Source organism: Macadamia integrifolia, chromosome 7, assembly GCF_013358625.1.
Source record: "Macadamia integrifolia cultivar HAES 741 chromosome 7, SCU_Mint_v3, whole genome shotgun sequence".
NCBI classification, from domain to species: Eukaryota; Viridiplantae; Streptophyta; class Magnoliopsida; order Proteales; family Proteaceae; genus Macadamia; species Macadamia integrifolia.
The window spans coordinates 10,058,478-10,075,635 of NC_056563.1; the positions used below are offsets into that span (position 1 = coordinate 10,058,478).

General features: G+C 38.5%; 3 protein-coding genes across 4 annotated transcripts; 1 reads left to right on the forward strand and 2 right to left on the reverse strand.

Moving 5' to 3' along the window:
- Positions 1–3,344: 3,344 nt before the first annotated feature.
- Positions 3,345–5,361, reverse strand: LOC122083183 (basic blue protein-like). The gene is made up of 2 exons (XM_042650893.1): positions 4,405–5,361; positions 3,345–3,940 (listed from the first exon to the last, which is right to left on the reverse strand). The coding sequence occupies exons 1-2, from the start codon at positions 4,565–4,567 to the stop codon at positions 3,549–3,551; spliced, it is 555 nt and encodes a 184-aa protein (XP_042506827.1). The 5' UTR covers positions 4,568–5,361; the 3' UTR covers positions 3,345–3,548.
- Positions 5,362–5,515: 154 nt separating this feature from the next.
- Positions 5,516–12,205, reverse strand: LOC122083182. 2 transcript variants are annotated; one of them, XM_042650891.1, is made up of 7 exons: positions 11,853–12,205; positions 9,783–9,871; positions 9,612–9,687; positions 8,085–8,134; positions 7,656–7,997; positions 6,361–6,399; positions 5,516–5,849 (listed from the first exon to the last, which is right to left on the reverse strand). In XM_042650891.1, exons 1-7 carry the CDS (start codon positions 11,998–12,000, stop codon positions 5,667–5,669), a joined length of 927 nt encoding a protein of 308 aa, XP_042506825.1. In that variant the 5' UTR covers positions 12,001–12,205; the 3' UTR covers positions 5,516–5,666. The 2 variants fall into 2 exon arrangements, with proteins under 2 accessions (XP_042506825.1, XP_042506826.1); XM_042650892.1 differs by having other exon boundaries at positions 11,741–11,872.
- Positions 12,206–14,584: 2,379 nt separating this feature from the next.
- LOC122084728 (zinc transporter 4, chloroplastic-like) lies at positions 14,585–15,037 on the forward strand. The gene has a single exon (XM_042653169.1). It carries the CDS (start codon positions 14,585–14,587, stop codon positions 15,035–15,037), a length of 453 nt encoding a protein of 150 aa, XP_042509103.1.
- Positions 15,038–17,158: the final 2,121 nt, after the last annotated feature.

The window sequence follows — 17,158 nt, forward strand, 5'->3', positions numbered from 1 at the left end:
ATAAGGTGGTCCCACTGATTCATTAATTGTAGTTAAATTGACTTTGCGGTTGTTTGTGTGGACGTGTCCAGTCTATATATTTGATGGGCCACAGATGTGTACAGAATTGATTGGAGAAAGGGACACGCACATGCGTTCGATTTGTCTCTTCTCCAAGTGTCATTGATTTAACGCTGCGAAGTATGTGAATGGCCACCAAACCTTTCATGCTACTCCAGAGCAAGTAATTGCGGGTGGCTATCGGGCCGGATCGTTTCGGGTCCGAATCCACGGGTTTGGAATATGACCTCTGATACTACAATGTGAAATGGGCTACATTTTTCGTTTTTTAGGGGTGTTGGGGGGAGTGGTGTGTGTGTGTTAAGAGACGTTTTATTCATAGTTATCTTCAAACACTCATAGATGGAGGATGACACATCTTCAAAATCTATGGATCAAAATTGGGTTAAATTGTTACACATGTTATTGACAATGCACTCCTAACTAAGGAGTCATCTATGTCTCCCTCGGAAAAACAAATAAAATCCACCACCATAGATCTCAACTTCAAGGATGATATTGTGATCCCTCGTTGCATATGAGTAATATTCCCCTGTTGCCCCTGATTCATAGTTTCCACTTCCATATCTTGGTAGGGGGTGTCGAATTGTTGGTTCAATATTTTCTTTGTTTTTTTGGTGGGGTGGAGAGTGGGGGACTGAAAGTGAGAATGCTACCTAATAACGCGATTAGACTTTAGAGTGGATTGCACATTAAGCAACCAAAAGGGAGGGGTGGGGTGATTACACCCCTATGTCGCACACGATCAAGTAGTTTTATTTTATTCTTTTTTTCCTTCTAGGATCTTGGGTCAGATTGGAATCGGATTATTTTTCTCTCTTTTTTTTTTCCTAAAGTTTTGAGTTAGATTGAAATCGGACCGATAAAATGTTTGATTTATAAAAATCAAACCTAAACTGATAGTTGTTTGTCTAATTGGTGGTGTTGATTTCTGTTGGGTATCCTTTATTGGTGTGATCTCATTTTTTTATATTAAAAAATAATATATATGATTCCTGTACCCAAACAAAAAAGGGGTAAAATTATCTCTCCATCCCTCGTAAAAGGCAGAAATCCTGCCCTTATTGTTATTTTTACGTATTCTCCCATTGGCCTGTGTTAGTGCAACAGTCACATTGCCTTCAGGGTAACCCTCTCTCATAAAAAAGTGCAAAATGTTGAATTTTCCTATTTCAGTCCAAGTGGACCATTTTCAATATTTTAATAGTTTTTAAGAACTAAAATCAATATTAAAAGATAAAAAAAATTGGTTGTTCGATTTTGATTGAATCTGATATAACCTAATTGATTTCAATTGGTTCAATTAATCTAGTCTCATATTTTGCCACCCATACCAATTCTTAGTTAACAAAGTTCATTGTCCATATTTCATTTTGGATCAGCTTTCTCTTGAAGTCTTAATCATCCAATTCTTACCTAATTCTCTCTTTACGCACGACACCTGTATATTTTAAAACCAAGGTTCTAAGGTAGAGAAGCATTTGAGGGGTTAAAATGAATTTGAATTCTAAACAGATTTTACAATCATTGGATTTTGAAATGTACAAATATTATGCATATAGAAAAAATGGACAAAAACAATTAAAAATTGAAGAGTAGCCAAATCTAATTCATAGCCTTTGTTACTCCAAATCTAGAGATAAGACACAGAACTCCTACCAATCTACTGGAGAGACTCATACTTAAGAAATCTGGCAGACAAGTTAGAATTGCTTCCATCACTAGAGGAGTCACTGTCCACCATTTTCAAGGGGTTGACAGAATTTCAACAATGTCCAAAGAATGGGAAAGGTCATGTGGTCTGAAAAATCTGTCTCAATCTATCCATAGACACTGTTAAAACGGAACCAAACCCCTTAAATTGCTAGAAGCCCTCTCCAATGAGTGCACTTAAGATTTAACTTTGATACTAGTAATTCCAATTGTTGAATAGATATATGTAAAAGTTTGGATTAGTCTTAGAAATTTCAAATTTTAATTTAATCAAATACCCTCTAGAATACCTCTAGTGTATGCATCTTAAAATTTATCTATGATCCCTAGACTTTCAAAACTTAATTTGACTACTACTTGGTAACATCCTTTTACATTGAAACTTGATAGGTTATAAACAAGAAACGTTAGGGAGTGCCTTTCATAAAATTTGGGAATCATCTGATCTACAATGTGGCTGATATTCGGGTCATTGAGATAAGTTCTTAAATAATTGGTAGTTGTTAATTTCTCTGACCAATCGGCATATATAAAGAAGTGCCCCTACGAAGTGCAATAAAAAACAGTGTCGCACACTGAATGGTAGAAAAAACATTTCATATTAGGAAATGAGAGATAGACACAAAAGTGTTGACGTACCTTACCCAAGCAGAGAGAACCTTTTCCCTAACTAGATAAAAAAGAGAGTTTGTTTTTTGTTTGGGATCATTACCTACATCATCGCTTTTTTAGTATATCTTTCTTATCCCCTAATAGAGATAGAGATATCATTTCATAGGAGAGGAGAAAGATGGACACAAGGGAGTATTGACATAGACCACACTTCAAGAAAAAAAAAAAAAAAATGAAAGATATGAGTGTCCATGGTTCCTCTTGTTGTTCATTTATTCTTAGACATCAATAAATGTACATTGTTTTAAGGCCATGCAGTTTGTTGGTAATTGTTTGTATCAAGGTCGGGTGACCCGACATGCACATGCTATTAACATGATGATAAGGAAACAATTGGAAGTCATGACTCATGAGTGATTTTCGATGTATAAATGAAAGAAAAATATAAATTTTCTAGTGCTAAATGTCTTTTTTTCTATACGTTCAGATACAAGATGCTGTCAAAACTAGAGGGGCAGGGCAATTTTTTCACAGCATCTTTAGTCTAGGGATGGAGAGCACATACAGGGAGCGTTCTTTCTCCCAAAAATGATTATATTCGATCGGATTTGTATAGTTTTTGATCACCAAGCTTCGTTATATTTAGCCTCTCATTATATACTTGTGTATTAACATAGCATGAGTCTAATAGTGAGCAAGTTTAGTGAGTAAAAAAAAATCGTACAAGTCTATTCCCTCGATTCCTGTTTAGGGATACAGATACCAGGTTACCCAAAGAGGCATCTGATGATTGGAAGGATCTAGGCACGCACCCTAATAGAAGGCCGAGTCCTCCCATCTATCGAGTGCTCTCTGGGCAGCCCGACTGCTAGAGAGGATCCTGACGCCCTTTTTTCGGTATGATATTGGTGGCAAAATTTTTTCCTTTTTTAAGCTTTGATTACTATTGCAACATCAACTTCAAAACTGCATAAATAACTTCACAAGATATTTGTAACCAGAACCCATGATCATGCATTGATGTAGCAGAGATCAAATCTTAACAATAATACATAGTGTGTGAGAAATCAGGAATGACCTTTACCATATCATGAAATTCATAACTATATGTATTAGAGACACAGAATGCAAAATGGTAGTCTCTCAAATCAAATAATAGCAACTCATATAAGAGTAATAAGTACTGCAACAAGACAAGCTGCAACTAAATCACAATCCCTTCCACCATGAAGAGACCCATCTGAAGCAAACAAATTAGGTGAAGCATTGTTGAAATTGGTATGATGTGTAAGAGATGTGGAAGCTTGTGGTGCCAACCCTGGTGCACTTGCTGGAGAACCAGCCCTTTGACCTCCATTAGTGTGGACTTGAAGCTTCATCCCACCACAGCAATATAACTTGTTACCACAGACGAAGAATCTATCGCCGGGTTTTGTCAGAGTAATCGACGAGTTGCCTCCGGAATATATTTGCAGAGCCCGGGCCAGATTGCATCCATTGAAGTTGTTTCTAGTTACCTCATTCACAGTGTAGGTAGAAGATGTGTACAGGAACACTGAGAACAATTAATACATTCAAAACTAGCTTAATCAGAGTTTACATGATAAAATATAGAGATACAAATATAATGATGATGGCAATTGGTTGAATCAAGTTGAGGGATGATTGTAGAAAACGCGAACCTAAAACATGCAAGGAAAAATGAATAGGAATTGCTAACGCACAATCACACAGATACAAAAAAATTTACGTGATTCGACAAGATTGCCTACGTCCACTGTGAGATGAGATATGTTTAACTATCAATATTGAATAGTGTTACAACTGCTCATCCTTACACCTCTCTCAAATTGGCTACGTAGAAAAAACTCTCGTTACAAATATACAACGAAACCCTATACAAGTAACTTATCGAAATATCCAAAAAAGGCCTCTTAATGACCATCCGGAATCAAACCAATTATGCAAAAGAATGAGTACAAGGATTATACACCAACACAGATAAGAAAATTCACTTACAGAGAACATCTCCAACATAGAAGGTCTTGCTCTTGGCCCATGATTGGAGGTCAGTACTTACATCCCAACCAGAAGTACCTCCCACCGTATACAACGTAGCACTGCACGTTAGCACAAGGCAGAGGAAGGCGACAACATAGAAGAAGACATTAAGCTTAGCCATTAATGGAAGATTTCAAATGAAAGAATCGAATTAGAGAGAGAGAGAAAGAGAGTTGTCCATGATTATGAATTATGAGAAATTTATTAGGAGGGCTTGCTAATGAGTAGGTAACCTAATTTCAAATATTCTTCCTTTCTGTGTTTAAGAGAGTTTCTTCTTTCATTCATCTCATAGATAAGTCTTCGGTTGTTCAATAAAGATTGAAGGATAAAAGACTGTCCATTAGGTAGGTTTTATCAAAAATATTAGTATATATTCTTGGGTTTCTACTGTAACTTAGATTTGATGGTTGGGTGGTTGATTACAATTTGTGTAATTGGTAAAGCAGTTAAAGACCTTTGGATCCATTCCCAGTATTTATAATTTGAAAAGAAAAACTTTGTCGGTCTGACATAGGAAACGCTCAGACATCTCAACTCTCAAGTATAAAATTGACCACACTACCCCCAACCCCTGTGTAGGCTAAAGTTCCTACTTGTGCATTAGCGGCACCAATTTGGAAGGATTCTTTCGCTAATATAAATTTTTTTCTTTTAAATTAATTCTTTTACACATGTGGAAGTCTCATGCATGGGTACACATTTTCCTTTCTTTGCTCTCTGTACAAACGTCTATTTTTCAAGTTCTATTTTTTAGGTAGCAGTTGGCAGACACATATGCTACTACAGCAGCAGACCAAGGCCTAAGCAAATGGGCTCTAGATCCTGTCCCCACGTGGGGACCTTATTTAGGTGAGAATTACCCATTGGGAATCTCCACCCCATCTGGGGAGAGAATCCGGATTCAAATAAAAAGTACATAATGCACGAGACTCTTGCTACTCTTGCTACTATGGGGTCTGGGAGGGCCACTATTTCCCCTTCAAACAAATGGTAGAAATTTTAGGGCTTCTCCAATTTATTTTTTGGTTTTCCTCTTTTTCTACAGAACCAGATAGGCCGCGGGTAATTAGATTGGAACATGTCACTCAATTGCTTGGCATTAAAATTTTGGTGGACATGTTGATTATTGCCTATGCCACCACCTAGTCATGTTGAGCAGGTTCTATAGCTGAAATAGAATTTACTCCATGTCTGAATCAGTTCAGGACTATGTATTTTCATTTCAGCTTTCTTTGTCTTCTACGGCATTCAAAGCAATTAGAACATGGGCTACGAGATTTAGTTCTTGAGCTGCTGTGTTGGAATTTGCTGGATGGAACTTTCAGTTCTTCCACAAGTATTTGACGAAGCTTTTCATTTTCCTCCATTAACTCTTCAATGACTTGTTGGTGTTTCAATACCTGAAAACATCAGACATTCTGTCTCAGTTCACTAAAAAGACATCAATTTAACACATGGTTGAAGAATTAAAAGGAGACGTGCTACGTGCATGTGGCGCCTGTGCCCGGACAATGCCCCGCAGGGACTCTCATCCCTCCCCCACCCCACCCCACACACACACACACACACACACACCGGTGCAGCGGCCACACAGCATGGCAGGGATCCCCTTCCAAAATATATCATATTCTAGGAAGAATGAAGCAAAAAGGGAGAAAAACAAGTATTTTGTTCTAATTCGTTTAATTTTGTTTGGGAACTTAGTGCTATTCGACTGATGTTATCTAAGAAAAGGCTTATATGCAAACTGAAGGCTACACAATTGATGTTCATCTAACTTGCCGAGTTTCAAGAATAAGTCACAAAATCCCCATACTTCAAAGGCTTATATGCAAATGTCAAGTACTACCGATTAATGATTCCATATGCTATCAAATATTGACAAGAGGACATCAGCCAACAAAAGCTCACCATTTGAAGAACACTGTTTTCTGATCGCAAGCGTCCAGCCTACACAATAAATTAAAAATAAATAAATAAATCCAGGCATAAGAATATCATCTTCGTATAGCAAATGTGTGCCTCATTTCAACTATCCAAAATTTTGAATAAAGTTTAAATCCCTTGGTAATTCACCATACTATGATGCCTATATCCTGACTAAAAGGGAACAAGACATTAAAGAGATATCAGAATCTGTAGATACATTAGTTTGTTTCATAGATTTACTTAGCCGACCCCATTTAGTTGGGATAAGGCTAAGTATGTCGTTATTGTTTTGCAGATTTACTGAATACTGAGACTGGTTTCAAGAGGTGATTTAAGTATTTTAGAATGTGCTAAAGACATGTACAAGGACGTTTTCGGGGAAAAATGGGAGAGAAACATTTTTTTTTTGGTAGGAGAGAGAGAAACAGGTTCAAAGACTATTTCCATGTCAGAAAAATTAATTTCAAAAAAACAAAAAAAACAAAAAAACAAAAAAACAAAAAACAAAAATAAAAACACAGAAAATGTCAGTTACGTAACTGGTTTAAAAAATTAAACACTTCATCTCTAACAAAAGCTTCCTGTTTTATTATCTTTTCTCTCAAAACTTCTCATTCCCAGCTTGCAAGTTTAGAGGAAAATATCCCATCCTTACAAAGCTTAGAGATCTGTCTTCTGTTTGGACAGTTTCCCCTCACTAATGAGAAAAGGAAACTCGCACGGTTAAGAGTTCAGAATATCAACCAATAAACAATGTATAATTTCCTCTGGCATTTAACCATCATCAGTTCTTTCAGCAATAAATGAAGAAGATACGTCCGAAAGTGTAAAACAGGGAATGGAGATCCTACCCAATGTGGTCCATAGGAAAACCACAAACTGAGTAGATAAATGATTTTTTCACATCAGAACTACTTCTTAAAAAATAAAAGTATACTCTACGGTCTAGCTTTACAATAGCAAGAACATCTCAACATGTTCTCTCAACTATGAAAATCATGTTACCACCAGCATCAGCCAAAGTGGCCTGTGCCAAATGTCCAAGAATGTCAGCTAACTGTTTCCAACAGTAGGCAAAAGGGGAAAAAATATTAAACCACTTCAGGTGTCTGATATGTGAGCATGTAAAACCAAGGCACATGATTGATGAGGCAAGGGTAATCTGAAGAGACAGAAGCATCCCTATATGATGATAACTTCAAGCATAATTCCCTAGAAAAGGAATGTAGTGAACAATAAGTACGGATGAAAGCACAAAGTGCTATATTGTCACATACCAATTCATTAAGTTCAACATCCTCCTCTTTCAAAATTGTGTTCTCCACGAAACTGCTGACAACTTTTTCTGACCGAGTACCTAGTAATGTATCCACTGAAGCTCCTTTAGATGCAAGATCTTTGAACTTGGATTCCGCATTCGAAGTTCCCTCCCTTGAAAATCCTTGAGAAGTGTGTTCCAGTGTTTTGGATCCCGATTGCATGATATTTCCAACTAGATTTTGCATTGAGGTCTCATTGATCATGCCCAAGCTGCTTTGCAAAGACCCTGGGAGGAGATTCTGACCAACTTGTAAGCCAGGAACAATTCCAAACTTCATCATCAAGCTAGCCATTGTTTGCTAGAAAAAGAAGAATTTAACTTAGGAGAGATGAATGGAAAAGAGATGCAGGGTGTGAAACAAACAATATGAAAGAGAATCACATACTCCAAAACAAGATTGAACACGATGCATCACACCAGGCTTTAAAGCAAGGCCTGCAATAAAAAAATAAATATTTTAGCTCTAAAAGTATAAAAAAGTCAGAACTACATGTACATTGGAGTTTACTACAAAAGCGAAACTAACATAATAAATTATTGAACATCAGGAGAAGGGTACATGATTACTTTATTATATGTGTGTGTGTATTGATATATGTCAGAAAGATAAAAGTATACAAAATGGGAAAATGCTCTTCACGATGTATGATACGACACTGTAAAACAAATATGTTGTTTAGGGTAGATATTAACATTCATACCCAATACATTTCTTTTTTTCATTTTCGTCTTGGAAAGTAAGGGCAGACTTTAAGCTTTCACTGGGATCAAGCAAGACTCAATCCCAAGGCTACTCCTCCAAATAGCATGCCCTTGGTTACACAACATGTCATTCTATATACAAAACAGGTGATAAGCTATGGTAGGCTGAAACAAATCAACGCTAATAAACCTACAGAAACAGAATTGCAGTAATCCAAAACACAGAAGAAACTTTAAAATGATGAACCTGATGAAACTGAGATTAAGATCCTAGAGAACCTATGAAGGTGCTTAACTGGTAAAAACATCAAAGGAATCTATCGGTTGGATGGTGGAAAACTGACATGGTCAGAAATAAGCAAGTCAAAAAAACAGCAAAATAGTAAGTTGACAAAACAGGGAAAATTCATTAACCACCCATCCGATGAACACAAAATTTATGTCGAATGGAGTAGGGCTGGAGAAGAGTAACATAGTTTAATATCAGCCCAAACTGAAGCTTAGATCCATAGAATCTATGGGATGAATTTTAAACTAGGTTGCTGTCCAACATTAGACATCAGACATCAAAACAGTGCTGGAAATCAACTAACAGAATATGAAAGGACTTAACAACAGTGTTAGAAATTAAGTAATAACAAAGTAGAAGGTTCTAATTGACATAGGGATTCCCACGGTGGGAAGTAGGTTGGTGGAATACTTTCTGGAATAGTGTATGACAAAGAAGAAAACTCAACAGAGAAGAGTAAAAAATAAAAGGATACAACTAACCGAATGCAGCAGCGAGGGACAACCTGCCCATACAGCCAGCGGGGAGGATGGTACCACGTAAACAGTGTTCTTTTTTAAGCTTTATCCACAGGTCTGATACATGATCATCACTTCATATGGGAAAACCTTAACTAACCCTTACCTTTACTGCTTTAACTATTACTTGCAAAATAGTAGAGAAACTAATGAAACAGATATTTTCTCATCTGGTAAGCCCGCGTACATCTTCAACATTAAACGCATAAAATGGTGCAACTGCCTCCAAACGTGGAAAGTGCACTGATCTGGCTTTTGCTAGATCATCCTTATTTCTAACCAAAGTTATATGGATTTCCCAAATTTTATATTTTCTACGAAAAAATAAAAATATTTCCTTTCCTTTTCAACACAGATGTATTTAGTTCTAATTCTCACTTCAGAAAAAATAAACAGAACCTACCAACTCCAAAACCATGACCAAAACCAACCCCACATCCAATACCAGCTTCAATATTCTTTGCTCCCAACCTTCTCAACTAATAAGATAGAAGGATAATGATCAGAATATTAGTTCTATAAGACTCAGAAAACTAGGGGAAAAAAGAAAAATAGACCTAAAGATTTGACTTACAGTTGTATTGACATGTCCCCCAACACCAGATAAAGCATCGGTTGCACCTCTGGTGGCACTCATAACTTGCTGCAGTGCAGGTATTGCACCTGCATCAGATCAATTCCAAATTTATTGTAACGAAAGTAACAATGGAAAACAAGTAGCATCAATTAAGGCTACTCACTTGGCCAACTTCATCCAACCAGATAAAGAAATTCTTGGGTTATAATGAAGTACAAAAAAGTGATGTTTCATTCTTCAGTCTCTCATCCTTCCATAATGTCGTGCAGTGGAAAATTCAGAGGCCTAATAGAAGTTTACAGAGCAGTAACTATAGATCAACTTGCAACTATAGACCAACTTTTACCAAAAAAGGGGGAGAAGTTTTTCTAGCCTCGAGGGTATCTCTAGACCGGCACAAATAGTTGCCATGTGGCAGATTGGAGTAAGTCTTCTCCTCACATGTCAAGTTTAAGTTAAAACAGAGTTGGCCAAGTAGCAAAATATAGCTTTGAAAATCCAGTGAAAAGTCTCAAAAAAATTTCTAAAAAAGAAATGGAAAGCACTAAATACAAGAGAAGATGTCAATACATGGGAAGGTGTATAAATTTAATTTGAATTTGAAATTTGACATGAGGTCAATTTAGACAATTCCCTAGATGCCCATATGGTTGACATTGCCACATCACCCTTCCACATGGCAACACTTAGTCCCGGAGTACAGATACCCACTAGTCCTACTAGACTAGAAAAAAAATTTTCCCCCTCCTAGTCTCCTACCCCAAAAAATACTAGCAGGAACTAAAATAATATATTCAAGATCATAAGAAGAAATCATATAAATGAATGATGGACGTAAATTTTGAATATCAAAAAATTAAAAGGAAAATGAATCAGAAATCCGTCCTAGCCAATCTAGGTACCTCTCTCAGATATTCAACTTGTCTGTAAAACACCCAGCTGTGTAAGGCCAGAGAAATTTTCAAGCAAAAATGTTATGACAAAAATGAATCATGTCAGTCAATATAGAGTTGGGCAATAGGGTAATGCTCTGAACAGTATTTAGTGTCAACTATGAAACAATAAGTGAATATCACTTGTTGACACGAATGTTGCCTAAGCAGGCATGTCAAACAAGCGTCCAGGTTTGTTCTGTTTAGTAGAAATTATATTAACTCCTCATCATTCATGCTTAGTTTCAAATGAGGCATAACATATTGCCACAATTTATACATGATGCCCATGGTTGTAACCACAATATATAGTTTTAAGAGCCACACACCCCCGCCCCAACCCAAAAAAAAAATATACGGGAAGCATTACTTTTTCTTTCGTAAGACACACATTCAAATATCCAATATGGCTCTTGACTCTTCAAAGTCTTAAGCCATCAAGAGATGATAATTAAATAAGAAATAACCACAAATTATACGGGAAGCATTACTTTTTCTTTCTGGGCAGGGGGGCTCAGAACCCTGCATCTGCCTCGTACCAGAAGTCTGAGTTAAAAGGCGCAATGTAGTGTTCAGGACAACAATTGGGTGTCTATGGCACCAGCCAATTATAAAAAATTCACTAGTTGAACATGTTCCCAATTTTGATCGCATGTTTCGATCGCTTGAAGGGCTGCATGCGATCTTCAATTTTTATACAAACAAAATTTTCTGGTGAAATTTAGAAACAAATTCCTAGCGACCAAACAAACGACAGACAGAGAGCGAGGTGATTCTGTTGAGAAATGAAATCAGATATCACCATTCATTCTATAGAGGTGGTGCTCCTAGCTGCATACTATATGTTTGCATAAATGCTTCTATAAGATACTTGAATGAACACACATGGCTATTGGATGATACATTACGTACTACCCACTACATTTTTATAAATCGTCAGATAAACCAGTTAGCCCATGCATTCTATGTACAAGAAATCAAAAAATAAATAAACAAATAAAAGAAAGAACAAGAGAAGTTCACATGGGCTAGAACCACTTGATTTATGTTGATTTTCACCATCTGGGTCTCTGAATAATCCTCCGAAATTCATGTCGAGAAACACTTTAGATTCAGTTTTGGAAGAGAGAATTACCAAAATTTAAAGGGCGGCCGACGCCGATCCCAACACCACAACCGATGCCAAAGCCAGTGAAGACTTGGCCCACCTTCAAAGCAAACGGATTCCCTATTTGAATTGCAAGCTTCCCTGGCGGATCACTACCACTTTTACTTTTCTCCATCCAGGCATTCACAAAGCTTGTCTCAGACACTATTCTCTTTCGCTCTCTCTCCCAGCGGCAAAGTAGCAATGAAGTCAGTGGCCTTTCACGAAGAGGAATCCAACCGCATAATGGCTGAACCTGCCGGGTTTTCCTCAACTACCCCGGATCCTCTCCATCCGGCTGTACCCTCCAACCCCATTTCACACCTGGGATGTGGAGGATCCAAATTCTTCCTCAACCCGACGACCCCTTACTAGCCTAAAACTCAAACCGAGCGGCTGAACCTGTCTAGTGGCCATGGTTTTATCGGTATTGGGTTGGTTGTATCGGCTGATTCGTATTGGTATTAATCATATTACTATCAATATGATACCGATTAAGAGTGTCCATCACCGCTCGAGTCGGCTGGTTGTGGGTTCGAATCTTGGCATGCCTACTATTGCCCATTGGTCCTGTGAAAGTGCTGTTTGCCATACGGGGGCTTGTCCTTGGAGCGATCACTACCATAGAGCACCCTTTTTTCATTACCAAAAAAAAAAAAAAAATTAAGGGCATGCATCTGTTTGGTTTCAGTTAGTACACATTACAAAATGTAGAAACCAAATCTGAACCACATTTTAGAAACCAAAATCGATTTAGGTTCGGCTGTTATGATTTTGTTTTGTTTCATCTTGGGTTCATTATTCGGTTCATATTAAATTTATGTCCTATTTGAGGTGTTTGTGTCAAATTATTAAAAATAAAAAATAAAAATAAAAATAAAAATAAAATATTTGTTAGGGTCATAATTCACCATAATTTTATCAAAATTTATCCTCTGTCCAAAAAAAAAGAACAAAATTTATCATCACATTGATTGATATAGTAAAAAAATTATATAAATTTACTCGATTCATTATTTGGTTTAAAATTAGTTAATTTGGTTTGGTTTAACACTTTTAATCATGAACCAAACTCAAACCAATTTGCTTAAGTTCAGTTATAAACAGCCGGTTTTGATTTTGATTTTCTATTTCATTTTTAAATTGTCACCCTTAAGGCCTTAATACGATATGGATTGGTGATATAGATAAAAAAAAATGGATTGATTTTTTCTATTTCATTTTAAAAGGGTAAATTGATCAATAACTCATAAGGGTAAAATGGTATTTTCATTCATTCACTAACAGCAGAGTAACACTATTAGGTTTCATGGGGCTTCAAATAATATTTTCAATAGTTTGGGGAGTAAAGCTGTGCGGCCATAGTATAGGGGATATTCAAGTAATTATCCTTAAATATTTTATAGGAGAGGGATGGGTACACTAACGGATTACTAGCGAGCAAGATGTTAGTTGTAGGATTTTGTAAGTTGAAATCAAATTGTTGGATTCGTATCTATCATTACAATCCTAGGTACCTGAAGATACTAAGAAATACTTAGTCTATGGAACGATTTTCCTTGGGAAATTAGAATATGTAGTCTCCTTCTTTACTTTTGTCACTAGCCATTGTTGCATTCGCTGAGTTCAAAGGGTCACTTGTTCAAAGAAACCCGTGTATTCTCACAATCTTCCATGCATATAGGTTTGGATGGTTTTTCCTCAAATCCATTGTACATTTACTACAGAGCTATCACTTGTGTTTTGTTTCCTATTAAGTGGGTGTTTGACAAAGTTGGAGGATCCGGCTACTCTCCTAAGCGGTGATCGCCCAGGTCAGCCCATGACTACCTGGGCGATCGACACATGTTCAAGCGGCGATCTAATGGTTGTGCTTCTATTGCCAGAACAGAGGCGCCGCACCAAGAGTAGCTGGGATACCACTTGCCATGTGTCGATCATCCAGATATCTATGGACAATACCTAGGTGATCACCACTCAGGAGAGAACCTTGATCCAAAGTTGAAAGGTGGATACTAAACAAAAAAAAAAAAAAAATGGTGGCTACTAACTTGGGTAGTCCTGTGCTCTGACTACTTAGTGTTCTAATCTTACAGTTGTCAAACAATTTCTTCACGATGCATAAATCCAAGCAGAAAAGGGGGGGGGGGGTTGCAGTGAGGGGGTGGGGTGAGGCAAGGGTGGGTGGATGGGGTGGAAGAACAATGGCTAGGGCCGCAAAGGATGGGGTTTTTCTTAAATGAGGCTTGGGCGGAGGTGGGAGGATAGAGTGGGAGTGGGAGGGGTGAGAGAATTAACCATGGATAAACTTTAAAATATATCTGATTTTAAATAGAACTAGGTAATAAAGAACCCCAAACAAAATATTTCAAATATGAGGTACCGAAAGCCCAAACATAGTTTTCTTATACGTTGGCTAGTTTTCTTATACCTTGGTTTTTCAAGTGTAGTTTATGTTGGAATTTTAGTTTCAAACTATGGTCAAAATAGTATTTTCAAAATGGTCTTTTTGAAATTCAATGTTCCCCTCAAAAATGTCTTTTCTATTTTGTCTTTAGCACTTGTGGAGTTGCAACAAGCTAAGACTTCTCACAAAGTTTAGTCCCACATTGGTTAGGGATGAAAGAAAACTTGGTGATATATATATATCACTGCCACAAGCAAGTTCAAACATTCCTGCAATAACAGCGGAGGTTCCAAAAGTTTCGGTCGCAGGGAGTATGCCAAGCTCCAGGCCAGCAGCTGGTTTATCGCCGAAAACTCTAGAGTCTAGATCACAATTCCAACCACGACCCCTTCTCCGGATTGTCAATTTCATGGCTACAATGGATTGTGGCGATACAAAATCCGACGATTACAGAGACGAATCAAATGCTTTAGTTCTTAAGGTGATCGCTATTGCAGCAATTCTCACGGTCGGTGTTATTGGTGTTGCAACCCCTTTTATCGGAAAGAAACGTAGCTTTTTACGCACAAATGGAGACGTATTCGTCGTCGCCAAGGCTTTAGCAGCGAGCGTAGTTCTGGCGACTGGATTCGTTCATATGCTTCCCGATGGTGCACTTGCGCTATCCGACCCTTGCTTGCCTAAAAATACATGGTCAAAATTCCCCTTTTCTGGGTTCATCGCCATAGTTGCTTCGTTGATGACAATGGTCATAATGTTGAATTAATGGAAAGTTCCAAGGAAGGAACGAAGAATTCCTCTACAAAGAGCTTAGCAATTGGGCCTGTCTCTGATGTAGAGGCATATGGTTCGGAAAAGAAAGAAGAAGAAACACCTAGTACTGATGGTTTGCGGGAATTGCTTTAGAAGGCTCTCTAAGAATTGGAAGTTGGTCAACTAAACAGTACTATATTTGAGGAAAAGGCTAATAAAATAACAGAAACTGCAATCGCCCCAAAATATAAAGCTATAGATGCTTGGGATGATGTCAATAACACCCTGAACAATATTCAATAGATTATTGCAGAAGAATTGTGGCCAAGGAAGTTGTTCAGAAGTGAGGCTTCAATTGGTCGAAGCGAGGCTTCAATTGGTTGTAGAGACTTTAGAGGCTACAAAAGGAACAAGAGATTTGCCTGAAGCTTCTACTGATGAGTGATTGATGAAGTCGGATTGGACGGATCTTTGGAAACGATTTCCAGTGCTAGAATTGTTCCAGTGACCGCTGATCGATTGGGTCTGGGTGACGTTGACGACCGCCTTAGTCATAGCAGCCAGGAGCTCTTTCAGACGGGGCATCTGCTCCATCAATGACGACGGTGGTTGCTCGATATCAACATGCACGGAGCAGGAACTGGTGTCCGTGCTGGTGCCTGATAAGGGAACTGAGAGGCCAGGGGTGATCCGGGACATGACATAGGAGAGGATTGGAAAGCTTGAAATGGATCTGTGACCGGAGTTCGCTTTCTCTGGCTGGATCTGGTAAAAGGAATGACTTTTCCGATAAGAAGAGAGAGAAAGAGAGAGAGGAAAGGTATCACACCCCGTTCACCTTGAACCGGAGCGGTGACCGAGTTAACACCGGTTAACCCAAACCTGCCAGGATCATCAGATACTGTATTCCACCACAGCATACACACACTAACATCAATTCATCAGATCAGCGGAAGCTAAGTTTTACATCGAAATAATTCCCATATACTTGATACCCGAATTGTGATACAATAATTATATACATTTGGGCCCGAAGGCATGATATATACACAAAAAGAATAAAATTCAAATATCAAGTATATACAGGAAATCATCAAAATCATCAGAGTACACAGCTCAGCTCGGTTTCAAGGCTGGAGCTCAGCTCGGCATCAGGGGTTGTGCCCAGCTCGGCATCACAAGAAAGAGCTCAGCTCGGCCTCAGAAGTGGAGATCAGCACGGCCTCCAAGGTGGAGCTCAGCGCGGCCTCAGAACTGCTGTCCCGTAGCACAGCTCTCGCACACGCAGTCAGCGCCGTGCTCTAACTCCTCAGGGGTCCACCAGTCCTCTTCAGGAAACTCGACTGTGGGACCCACCCCATGCTCCTCAGATGAATGACCTGTAAAATCATCTAAAAAGGGGTGTACACGTGGGATGAGCTCACTAGCCCAGTAAGTAGAGAGGTGGACCACACACAACAGTCCACACATCACAACACATCATATGCACTACATGCCATGCTATACATTTTAATTCACATCCACCTAAGCAACATTACTAGGTCTTTGGTTTAAGTGCTACTACAACCACAGTGCGCGTATACTCTGGGTACGAGCCACGAACTCCCTCCCGCGATACGCCCATAGGGCTGTTGGAGAAGGCCCACCGTGAGTACTCGAAAAAGTAAAGACAATGCCGTCCACCGGCTCTCAACAAAAATGTAAATAACTGAAATAAAAGTGCTGACTCCAGCAATTTAAAAGCAGTACGATTGGCCCTCTTGAATGTACCACCGGGGTTGCCGACTGTCCTACATGACTCGCCGGGCGTAATGCCTAACCGCCACAGTGTTTGACAACCGCGACCCCTGCTTCCCCCCAAGTGGCAACCCAACACCTTAACCCCTGTTGGGAAGGGTCGTAGCACGGGATGGTGAGAATCCTAATACCGCATGCTCCTATATGACATTAGTATGACTGCATAGTGCCTCCGTGTCCGATACCACGGGCCACCAATGCATTCATTTCCAAGCCGACCACGGCATCTAATCTATCAATGCATTATACTCCATGATGTCCACATTCAACAGATAAACATCTCATTCAATTGGCATTTGAAAAGTAAACATAGCATATATGCACATCAATGAATGGA